Raw genomic sequence first — 12,517 nt, 5'->3', positions numbered from 1 at the left:
TGCAACTTTGATTTTGGAGCATCACTGGCTCTGAATAAAAATGAAATTTTAAAATTAAAAAAAAAAACAAGCTTGTTGATAGCAAACATGACGTGAGCTAAGAATTTTTAAAATATAGTCTGAAAAAAAACGAAAAAATTATTAGCGAAGAACGGTTAACAGATAGTTGTCATTCGTTTAAAAATTGAATTTTTCGAACAGTTAAAACAAGAGTTATTGAACCCGAGCGCTGTATTAAATTAAGTTTGTCTTTCAAAAAAATATCAGTTCAGTTTTTCTTGCTTTTGATTGCATGCAGTTTTCACATAGATTTAGACAGGCAACCCTGGTTGACCTCCATAGACTAAATTTGCAAACAATGCAAGGTTGAAGATTTTTTCTCTGAAAATACACTTACCAGCCCTACTTTTTTCATACATGGGAACTGTATGAGTAGCATTAAATCATATTGGCAATCTATCATCATATTTAGTAGTTGTTTGACTACAATTCTTCCATACTGAACCTGCATGGCCATGTATTGAACCGTAATTTTAATCTTGGTCCAGTTTCTGTTTTCTACGCAAAAAAAATACAAAATACTTATGTATTTTAAACTGTATATTTTTTTCTGATGAAGCATGAGAAAGTTCCCTCAAAAACGAAAATAACAATTTGGGCTGCCGATTTTTTTGTAATTGAAGTTTTTCAGTATTTAACATAAAATTGCGTTTTTTTTTCTTCTGTGTAAAGGTGTTCTTTTGTATTCAACTCAGTTGGCAAGTTTTTGATGCAGATTACTGTGCTATTATTGCTTTTTGTCCTATGGATTGTTCCTCTTTGAGAAAACAATTGTGTTTTGCGCTACGGGCGAAACACAAAAATTTCAGGCAAAACTCAAATTGCTTTTTTAATTAGTCATTTAATAACCATTTAAAGCCAAACAAACTCTAATAAAAGAATACTTCTAGTCATACAATTGTGATATATGAAAAAATGTTAGTCTTATCGATTTCATTCTTTTTTTGAATGTAAACAATGCGTGGGCCATACATGAGAAATGTATGACTAGCTTTTTTACTCCGCTCGGACATTAAGGCTCGATAACTTGCTTTGATGCGTTTTGTTTCAGAAAGATGAACAAAACTAACTTGATTTCACATTGGCAAGAGATTCGCTGTGTTTTTCACAATCAAGTTATACTGGTTCCACCATGGCAACAGTAATTTCGACTCTCCTGGGATTATTGTGCTGAATTTTTGCGATTTTGCATTTTGAGCACCACTGGTTCTGATTTAAAATGATATTTCAAAATTTAACACTTAATTTGAACTTGTTGACAGAAAAAACTATGAAGTCAGCTACAAGATTTTTTTTATTTATAGTCTGTGAAGATCAGTTAAATGATTGTTGTTGTTTAAGAACTGAGTTTTTCGAAAGATAACAGTTAAATCGAAAATTTTTCCACCCAAATGCTATAATAATTTAAGTTCACCTAAAAAAGCAAAAAAAGTTTTGATTGCAGGCAATTCTTATCTAGATTTAGACTAGTCACCCTGGTTGACCTCCATAGACTAAAAATGCAAAAATGCAATGTTACAAATTTTGTTTGTAAAAAAACACTTACCAGCAATACACTTTTCATAAATGGGATTTGTATGAGTAGCAGTAATCATAATGAAATGGAAAAATAAAACTTTTTAGTTGCTTGACTACCATTCTTCCATAATGAAATTGTATGGCCATGCTACTTACTCTGAGTCAAAAACTTTAAGTTCAATCAAGCTTTGGATTGCTGTTGGTTCGAAACGAATATGTCGTAAATTTCATCTCTTTGTGTGCATTTCAATCAATTATTTTTCAAATACCAACTTTACGGACGTATTGGTTTCTTGATTCCAGATAATTTTTTTGCAGCAGTTTGTTTATTCAAAAAATATTAAAACTAAATAATCATAATCCATCTAAGTAAAACGTATATTTAAATTTTTGCTCAAACTTGTCTTGGAAAACAAAAACTTCATTCCCAATTATCTTTTAAACAAGACATGTAGTACAACTAGATTAATTAAGAATCAGCAAAATGACAACACAAAGTTGTGGACAAATAAGTAGCTTGGTTGCATCTGGCCAAAAAAGCGCTACCTAAATGCGGTCAATTGGAACAATTCTTTGGATCAGTTTCATCTAGTGCGACCACGTTTGGCTCAAAAATGAGTTAAGAATGCTTAAGATTTAAATTATGTTGAAAATTATGCCTTAAAACAAAAAAAAATTAAAATTTAATTGTTTTTCAGTATATAGAAAAAAAATGTTCATCTCTGGAGAAAACTAGAGAAAACACACTGCTAGTGACATCCACATTCAAATCTACAATAAGTAACGTTATGGAGGAGCCGAGTAACCGGAAAAAGAAGAACTAGAAATACTTAATATCCTATGGTTCCGACCAGTGAAAGTGGGAAGGGACTTTGTATTCAGATGAGTTTTAGTTCTTTTCTTGTTTTCCACGCAAAATCGGGTAAACTAAAAAATCGGCGAAAAGGATCGATTGACGCATAAATTTAAAGCCCTTGCAGTCATGATTCGAACTCTCAAAAAGTTTTTCAGTGGAAAGAAAAACCGTTTTAAAGTTTTTTTGATTGAATTAAGAGCAAAAATAACGGGCCATCAGGCTTATAATACAAAAAAGAGGCTTAATTCTACTGCAGAAATATTTCAGTAGTTTTTTAGGGCCTTGTTGACAACAAAAATTCTTTAAAAAACGGGAAAAAATGCCGAACTTTGAAAAAAAACTGTTCTGATTATTTTTTTTGAATAATACGGATTTCAAATAAGCGCATATCACTCATACTATTCAATGTTCATATTTTCTAAGCTTCGTTCAGTTTTTTCATAGCCGAATTAGCTAAATACATCACAATTTGCAAAAATATAATCTTTTTTTTAGATTTTGTGGCGGGAATTTTCTGTGCTATTTGCACTGTAATCGTCCAACCCTGATTTATTTGGAATTCGAAGAAAAAATCCCAGACATTTAATCATTTCTAACTAATATCCGCAGATCTCTCTGAATTTGTGTGCAAATTGACCCTTGTTCTGTTGCAAATTGACTAATTTCGTTATGATTTTTTGTTTTAAAAGATTTTTCACGATAATTACAGAAACCAAAATACCAACAGACACCATTCTCAAATTTTTATTTTATGTTTTTTTTCAGTTTTTCATTTCAAATTCTTATTAGTTTCAAAAGCAGTTTCTAATGTCTATATCTTCGCGCACGGGATTTCCATGCCTAATAATCGATTATTATTGCAGTGAAAATGTTGTATTTTGTTAATTTTGTTCAAATCAAAAAAATCCTTCTTAATGAATTATAGTCGACTTTTTTCAACTTAATTTTCAAATTTTTTTTCATAAGACACAATCTGATTTAATCAATTATGATAGAAAAAATTATTTAAAAAAAAAATGTTTTGTGTGCTATTTTCATTCGTTCACAACCTTTGCTAACCGACGTTAGTTTTATAAATTAAACTTCATGATTTTTGCTCAAATTCAATCCCGTTTTTTTTGTAATTCTTTGACTTCAGCTCTATTTTCTAGCCCCACATTTAACCCCAGTTACTTATTGCCTCCTCCTCGTTTACCCTCGTTCAACGGTTTCAGCCATGAAGCTTCGCTGCGTGTTTAAATCAATTTTTTTTAAATAAAAAACTCTCCCTTGAAGATACTATAAAAAATGCTCTCAATGAAAGACTATGCACAACAATTTGGATTAATTTTTTCTTAAGACTGCTCATACTTAAAGTCTGAAGAAAACCTTTTAATTTTGAAAAGTTACAATCCTCTGAAAAGTTACCATACAAACTATTGAAATTTAATTCCCAAAAGTTTCCTAAAATGAATGTTTTCTCTTTTTTTCTTTGTATAGAAGCATATAGATACAAAAAAAATCATTTCAATATCTCATGCAAAAAGATTTTTGTGTTGAAATGATTATTGTACACCAATTGGGCTAATTCAACTATCAGAGCTCGCCATAGAAATATTCCGCAATGTTGCCAACGATACAATATTTAAAGTATTAATTTTACATTTAAAATGGTACGAAACCAGAGCGAAAACGGGCCTTTGAAACCAAATTGTATTGAGCAGTTGCAGATTTGGTCGTACGTCAGTATCTGAAGTCCTGATTTGATAGCTTTCTTTCAGTAAAGTGGAGTTAAAGTCCAAATTTTATTCTTAATTGAAGTTTCTGAAAATGCAAACTCGACACAATTCAAGAATCATTTTTTCTAGTAAATTAATCTTTTCGTAGGTCATACCAAATACAAGATTACGCATCCGATATGCATTAAACACGACCTGGAGGTCTTTCAAGCCTGAGTACAAGAAGAACTTCATATGAAGTATCCTTCTGATGGGATAAGTTTTGGGACAGTATTTTGTCTTTCGCTCATTGCTTTAAAATATTTTTGATGCTGACATTTTTAGTTTTCGATCATATTTGCCGCAAAAAAAAACATTTCTCTTTAAAAAAATTCGAGAAAAGGGTTCGAACACAACAAACAAAAATTGTTTAATAGATTTCATGAAAAGTAAATGAGAAAAATGATAACTTTACAAGCTAATATCATTAATTTTGTGAATATAAGTATGGTATGGAGAAAATCAAGAAATTTTGTTATTCTTACTAAAAGCATTGAAACAAACTTTCAAAATATTAGCTAAGATTAGCTGTTCAATAAAAAATAAATTGTTTTGCTCTAAATATGAAACGAAAAAAGTCATTTATGACAAAGTATTAATCAGATATTTTTGTGCCATTCCATAAAAACATAAAATTGCATGAAATGATTTTTCATAGAAAAAAAATTGTATGATTACTGTTTTTGTAAAAGCAAAAAAGTGTGTTTTTTTAAGCTTTTTTCTCAAGAATTTTGAACAGTAAATGTAAATGAATAAATACAAGCGATTACAAGGATAACCGATTACTGTGCAAGTAGCACAGAAAGTTCCGACCATACTCATAAACAATAGAAAAAAGCCCTTTTTCCAGTTTACTTCAAACTAGTGTCAATTGTAGTGGGTGGTGTGATTCGATAACTACACAATCGCGTAGAAAGTTAGTGAGATAGGCATGATCGACAACAATCGTCACCAGAATTTGAATGAAAGAAAACAATGAATGAAGAACTTTTTGTCTAGCTTTTTGCACAAAATTTTAAAAGTTTTTTATGAAACTTTTTTGTCAAACACGCGTCAAATGAATTATTGAAAATTACTCTTTGTTATAGTGAATTCAAGTTTAATATCCTATATATCTTAGAAGAACAGTAAATTTCCATTTAACAAGCGTTGCCAGCTCGAAATTAGACTTAAATCGAATATTTCGAACCACGTTTTTTCGACACTTGGAAAACTTTTTGGAACTTTTTAACTTCGTTCGAACTAAAAAGATTTCAAAATATCCATCACTCAACTCACTCCGATGATTATTTGAGGTATGGTAGCTGATTTTGCATTGAAAACAATCAATGGTCGGAACAAAAACCGTGGTTACTCGAAGCTAGAGTCAAAAAATGTTCAACAGTTATGCATGTACATTGCATTGGAAGAAAACGAACCGAAAAAAATTAATACACAATCAAAATGTTGAAAGTAACAAACTTAAAAATTTTTTGTGAAAAATTTCAAAAACGCTTGTTTTCTTACTTCGAATACTAAATTGATCATGAATTGCCTAAGGCGTATGAACAATAAGCTGATTGTGCGTCTTTGAAAATTTGAAAAATAATCCAATGTTTGTTTATTCAGGATTATCTAGTACACACAAAAAATCTATGTGTTGCATGCAAAAAAAAATTGAAAAAAGATTTTTTTGAAGACAAAATAAGTACTTGCAGACTAAGAAGATGCTTCCGCGATAGTCGCGGCTCAAGAAAAAGTGTCCATCACTGTTATGGCCACCAACAAATTGAAAGGAACCGACTCGGCTCTTAACTCAGATTAGCCAAAATTAGCTGTTCAGTAAAAAACAAAATGTTTTGCCCTAAGAATGAAACAAAAAAAACTTCACTTATGAAAAAGTGTTAATCAGATATTGATCAGATACGCTTGTTTTTTCTTACTTCGAATGCTAAATTGATCATGAATTGCCTAAGGCGTATGAACAATAAGCTGTTTGTGCGTCTTTAAGAAATGGAAAAATAATCCAATATTTGTGTATCTAGAACTACCTTGTCCACACAAAAAATCTATATTTTGCATGCAAAAAAAAATTGAAAAACGATTTTTTTTTGACGACAAAATCAGTATTTGCAGACTAAGGAGATGCTTCCGCGATAGTCGCAACTCAAGAAAAAGTTTCCATCACTGGTAAGGCCACCAGCAAATTGGCAGGAACCGACTCGGCTCATCAATCAGTCACCCACAAAATCAAACACTTGAAACTTATCAGCAAGGGAACATTTTATTGGGCGAGGTAATGCTTTGGCCATCAAGCTGACCTGTTGTTTTGAACTAGGACAAAAACTTCAACTCGTTCTGATTTTCACACTTTTGGGATACCGAAACTGAAGTGTCAGATTATATTTCACAGAACGAATGCTTCGAGAGATTATGATCGTCAATCCAATCAAATTTCATGAACAAAAAAATGAACACCTTGTGGCCACATTTATTATTCTACAGCCTAAAAACTCAAAAAAACTCAATAATAAAAATCAAATTATGCTGTTTAGTTTATTGAAACGTTTAAAAAGTTTACTTGAGTTTACAAATATAAGCTCTGGAAATGGCATCAACAGCATATAAAAAATACATAATCATGAATAATAACTTATAAAAGCTACAGTATTTCAAAGCAGTTTTTTATATGATCAACATCTTCTTCAAACTCAGCTCCAGTTTGAAATCAGCAGGACCAGAAAATCTTTCGGCCGTTCAGAGGCTGGATCCATCGGTAGTTCGCCTCCGTTTTCCCCCCTCTCAGATCTCCCAGACTGCGCAGTTTATCCATGTACTTCTTGGACACCTTGACTGGGTTCTTGAAGACGATGTGCAACACCACTTCGGCAAAAGGAGGAGTTGTCAGGGATCCCTGGTAGGCGTAGTATTCGGACTGTCCGGCCGGGACCAGAGTCGCGAAGTCCAGCGCTGGGATCTGAGTAGAGCCGGGCTTGATGACCTTGCTAATGTTTTTGCCGATGATGTCATCGAATATTTTCTGCGCGTTCGGGTCACTTTGAGGCGACTCGTCCATCATTATACCCCAAACTGCGGCGGCATCTTTGACTTCTTTACCCTGATTGGGTGCCCATTTGAAGACAAAGTGGGTCTCGCCTGCATAAGACTGACCCTCAATCAAGTGTTCACATCCATAGTCCCCGCTCTCTCCCCAATGACTGTGGAAATGGTCCAGGATATAGTTCCCCTGGAGAAGACTTCCAGACAACTGCCACTTGCAACCAGCTGCGGGAGCCAAACTCAAAGTGTGTCCATTATTCGTCATGGTCCAGTTCGCGTTCGGATCTCCTTCGACGCATTTCAGGTTGAACTGGGGAAGAAGCACTTTGTCGGCATCTTTTTCTTTGATGTCAATTGGGGATTGACGGGCACCTGTGATCGACACTGGAAACTGTTTCGGCCAGGCAAACTGGCTGCTGTGATGCCAAGAATCGTCGAAACTCATGATGATTTTATACTAGGCAAAATTTTTCAATTTTTTGTTGAATTAACAATTTTAGTTCGGCAGCAGAACAACTCGATTGTATTTTACTTCTGCGATAAATAAAGTTAGTTATAAGTTTTCGCCGGCTGTAATGACTGCTGAAAGGTGTATCAAATTATTAACCAATCTGAGGTGAGATTTCTTCTGTATTCAGAGAGGTGTGTGTTCATCATTTCAAGCTACATGCGTTTCGCAAGTCGCCAAAGTTTGAACTTTCGGCTGGTTCAGATTTTTTAAAAGCGCACATGACAAACGCTGTTTTGATTTTTTTACACACAAAACCGATTAGCTCAAGTTATGATTATTTAATCTAATGGTTGAAAAATACAATACAAACCAGCATGGTACCGCGAGCAAGCTTTGCAAGAAAGTAAAGAATACGTTACGCCTCACAATTAACAAAAAATGAATAAACTTCTGTGGCTTGAACATGCATTTTGTCATACCCCTTCAAACGATATTAGACTTAGCATGAACTGAACTGACAAAAAACAGAAGAAAGACCGCAATATTACGACAACACAGGGGTGGACTTAGGGGGTGGGGGCGGATACGCCCTCTCCTTAGGGAGTTGACCCTCTCGCCAACCAAAGGCTCCCCCTTTTGATTTTGTTTTATGACATCCATTTTAGGCCGACCAACCCTAAAAGTTTTATTTTACTACTTTCAAATGAGAGCGCGCCCCAAAAAAGACGCAATTTTGGTCAAAATTTTCCAAAAATGCCCAAAAACTGCTTTTTTGACCTGTTTTTTTTTTCAAAAATTTGCCTGCAGCGCTAAATTTTTGCTAAGAATAGAGTCTTTTTATTGTTCTGGGAGTGCTCGGAACATCAAGTTGGTCAACCTAAAAAGAAGTTCGACAAAATTTTTGAAATTTTTTTGAAAAACTGCGCCTTCTCCCCTCAAGAAAACTCTTGATTTGCCTTTGCGACAACACGTTCAAATTTATTCGAAGAACTGAAGAAATGAACCACCAATATTTTTTTATTCCGGGGAATTTTTCAAGTAGTTCACATTACGGCCAAGAAAACTGATTCATCATAAAGCCTCACTAATAGGGTTTTTTGTTAAACTTAATTTTGGGAAGTTGTTTGTTATTCCGTATTAATGGGTAGAACAATCATATGACTCCCATGAGTGAAGTCAGAAGATTTATGTGAGGTTTTAATAGATGTAAGTTTACGTTGTTCCGTTGGTTATCTTGTGTCAGTTTTTTGATAAAACTAGCTGCCTTTGATTGCTCGCTCAAGAATTTCAAGATAAAGCTTGTGAAAATCTGTGAGCAATATAAACGATTATTTTAAAAAAATATATCAAAAACGGCAGTACAAAAATAGGCTAAAACTGAAATTACAGGCGTGAATCTATTTTCTTGATATAGAAAATAATACCGGTTGCTGTGTAAGAACTACAAAATATTCCATCAATTTTTCTCCCAAAGCTATCAAAATAAATGATTTGTCGAAAAATATGCGACAGGTGATACTAAAGCGAATTAAAACCTGTATTATTATTTTTTAAAAGTTGTTTCATTGTATCTTCCTTCTTAATATTATCCAAAAACAATTTTAGTTCGAAGAGTCTAAATTGTTGTTGGAAGAACTTTTCTGGAATCTTCAATATGATACCATATTCGACTTTACAGAAATTTGTTGACATACCTTCAAACGAGTAAGCCAATCTAAGAATCAAAAGCAGTGTTTTCATGCCGTTTTTTGGCACTTTTTGGAAGACTTAGACCAAATAATTGCGTTTTTTGGCGCGCGCTTTCCTTCAATACTTGTACGTATTGGCGTCCAAGGAGCGTTTAGGAGATTTTTAGGGTTCTTCGACCAAAAAAAGATGTCATTAAAGCATAGTGAAGGAGGACTTTTTGATTGATAAGAGGTCGAATCCGCCCCTGCCTATTAACCTATCTTTTCATTTAGTCTAGAAGTTAAAAGAGTTAAGTACAAAATAATGAGATTTTACCTAATCTTTGCGGCATTTCACAGTGTTGAAAAACGTTTGAAAGCATGAAAATTTTTTTAAAATTCTTTGATCTGAAAAACTTTATTTAACAACCTATTCGGGATTGTTCAGGTTTGTCTGTGTTAAGAAAACAACTCGAGTTAGCAAAATGTACACTTTCCACAATTGGAAAAAAAAATGGAAGTTCTCTTGAAACAGTTTATCTGCTGATCAGGCGCGGATCTCCACTATAAAGACCCTAGATTGACCAAAATTTCTGCGCCGCGGACAATTTTTTTAAAAAACAGGCCAAAAAATGCACTTTTTGGGAAATTTAGACAAAAAAATTGCGTTTTTTTGGCGCAATCCTCCCCCATCAAAATTAGTTCATTCATCCAAAATTTAAGGTCAGTCATCTAAAACTGGATATCTCAAAATAGTACAAAGGGGGACCTGCAAAATAAGTACTTGCAGACTAAGAAGATGCTTCCGCGATAGTCGCGGCTCAAGAAAAAGTGTCCATCACTGTTATGGCCACCAACAAATTGAAAGGAACCGACTCGGCTCTTAACTCAGATTAGCCAAAATTAGCTGTTCAGTAAAAAACAAAATGTTTTGCCCTAAGAATGAAACAAAAAAAACTTCACTTATGAAAAAGTGTTAATCAGATATTGATCAGATACGCTTGTTTTTTCTTACTTCGAATGCTAAATTGATCATGAATTGCCTAAGGCGTATGAACAATAAGCTGTTTGTGCGTCTTTAAGAAATGGAAAAATAATCCAATATTTGTGTATCTAGAACTACCTTGTCCACACAAAAAATCTATATTTTGCATGCAAAAAAAAATTGAAAAACGATTTTTTTTTGACGACAAAATCAGTATTTGCAGACTAAGGAGATGCTTCCGCGATAGTCGCAACTCAAGAAAAAGTTTCCATCACTGGTAAGGCCACCAGCAAATTGGCAGGAACCGACTCGGCTCATCAATCAGTCACCCACAAAATCAAACACTTGAAACTTATCAGCAAGGGAACATTTTATTGGGCGAGGTAATGCTTTGGCCATCAAGCTGACCTGTTGTTTTGAACTAGGACAAAAACTTCAACTCGTTCTGATTTTCACACTTTTGGGATACCGAAACTGAAGTGTCAGATTATATTTCACAGAACGAATGCTTCGAGAGATTATGATCGTCAATCCAATCAAATTTCATGAACAAAAAAATGAACACCTTGTGGCCACATTTATTATTCTACAGCCTAAAAACTCAAAAAAACTCAATAATAAAAATCAAATTATGCTGTTTAGTTTATTGAAACGTTTAAAAAGTTTACTTGAGTTTACAAATATAAGCTCTGGAAATGGCATCAACAGCATATAAAAAATACATAATCATGAATAATAACTTATAAAAGCTACAGTATTTCAAAGCAGTTTTTTATATGATCAACATCTTCTTCAAACTCAGCTCCAGTTTGAAATCAGCAGGACCAGAAAATCTTTCGGCCGTTCAGAGGCTGGATCCATCGGTAGTTCGCCTCCGTTTTCCCCCCTCTCAGATCTCCCAGACTGCGCAGTTTATCCATGTACTTCTTGGACACCTTGACTGGGTTCTTGAAGACGATGTGCAACACCACTTCGGCAAAAGGAGGAGTTGTCAGGGATCCCTGGTAGGCGTAGTATTCGGACTGTCCGGCCGGGACCAGAGTCGCGAAGTCCAGCGCTGGGATCTGAGTAGAGCCGGGCTTGATGACCTTGCTAATGTTTTTGCCGATGATGTCATCGAATATTTTCTGCGCGTTCGGGTCACTTTGAGGCGACTCGTCCATCATTATACCCCAAACTGCGGCGGCATCTTTGACTTCTTTACCCTGATTGGGTGCCCATTTGAAGACAAAGTGGGTCTCGCCTGCATAAGACTGACCCTCAATCAAGTGTTCACATCCATAGTCCCCGCTCTCTCCCCAATGACTGTGGAAATGGTCCAGGATATAGTTCCCCTGGAGAAGACTTCCAGACAACTGCCACTTGCAACCAGCTGCGGGAGCCAAACTCAAAGTGTGTCCATTATTCGTCATGGTCCAGTTCGCGTTCGGATCTCCTTCGACGCATTTCAGGTTGAACTGGGGAAGAAGCACTTTGTCGGCATCTTTTTCTTTGATGTCAATTGGGGATTGACGGGCACCTGTGATCGACACTGGAAACTGTTTCGGCCAGGCAAACTGGCTGCTGTGATGCCAAGAATCGTCGAAACTCATGATGATTTTATACTAGGCAAAATTTTTCAATTTTTTGTTGAATTAACAATTTTAGTTCGGCAGCAGAACAACTCGATTGTATTTTACTTCTGCGATAAATAAAGTTAGTTATAAGTTTTCTCCGGCTGTAATGACTGCTGAAAGGTGTATCAAATTATTAACCAATCTGAGATGAGATTTCTTCTGTATTCAGAGAGGTGTGTTCATCATTTCAAGCTACATGCGTTTCGCAAGTCGCCAAAGTTTGAACTTTCGGCTGGTTCAGATTTTTTAAAAGCGCACATGACAAACGCTGTTTTGATTTTTTACACACAAAACCGATTAGCTCAAGTTATGATTATTTAATCTAATGGTTGAAAAATACAATACAAACCAGCATGGTACCGCGAGCAAGCTTTGCAAGAAAGTAAAGAATACGTTACGCCTCACAATTAACAAAAAATGAATAAACTTCTGTGGCTTGAACATGCATTTTGTCATACCCCTTCAAACGATATTAGACTTAGCATGAACTGAACTGACAAAAAACAGAAGAAAGACCGCAATATTACGACAACACAGGGGTGGACTTAGGGGGTGGGGGCGGATACGC

The 12,517-nt window shown here is 34.8% G+C and overlaps 2 protein-coding genes across 2 annotated transcripts; both read right to left on the bottom strand.

Annotated features, from left to right (window-relative positions):
• Window positions 1–6,898: 6,898 nt before the first annotated feature.
• LOC134854882 (carbonic anhydrase 2-like) lies at window positions 6,899–7,675 on the bottom strand. The gene has a single exon (XM_063871240.1). It carries the CDS (start codon window positions 7,673–7,675, stop codon window positions 6,899–6,901), a length of 777 nt encoding a protein of 258 aa, XP_063727310.1.
• Window positions 7,676–10,944: 3,269 nt separating this feature from the next.
• Window positions 10,945–12,031, bottom strand: LOC134854681 (carbonic anhydrase 2-like). The gene has a single exon (XM_063871036.1). The coding sequence runs from the start codon at window positions 11,923–11,925 to the stop codon at window positions 11,149–11,151; it is 777 nt and encodes a 258-aa protein (XP_063727106.1). The 5' UTR covers window positions 11,926–12,031; the 3' UTR covers window positions 10,945–11,148.
• Window positions 12,032–12,517: the final 486 nt, after the last annotated feature.

Source organism: Symsagittifera roscoffensis, chromosome 9 (assembly GCF_963678635.1).
Source record: "Symsagittifera roscoffensis chromosome 9, txSymRosc1.1, whole genome shotgun sequence".
Lineage (NCBI taxonomy): Eukaryota > Metazoa > Xenacoelomorpha > Acoela > Convolutidae > Symsagittifera > Symsagittifera roscoffensis.
The sequence above is the reverse complement of the archived record's forward strand: the minus strand, read 5'-3'. Positions and strand labels throughout refer to the sequence as shown.

What these genes read in the sequence shown, in the direction of transcription:
- LOC134854681 (XM_063871036.1), bottom strand. Translation starts at nt 11,925, where the DNA reads ATGAGTTTCGACGATTCTTGGCATCACAGCAGCCAGTTTGCCTGGCCG.
- LOC134854882 (XM_063871240.1), bottom strand. Translation starts at nt 7,675, where the DNA reads ATGAGTTTCGACGATTCTTGGCATCACAGCAGCCAGTTTGCCTGGCCG.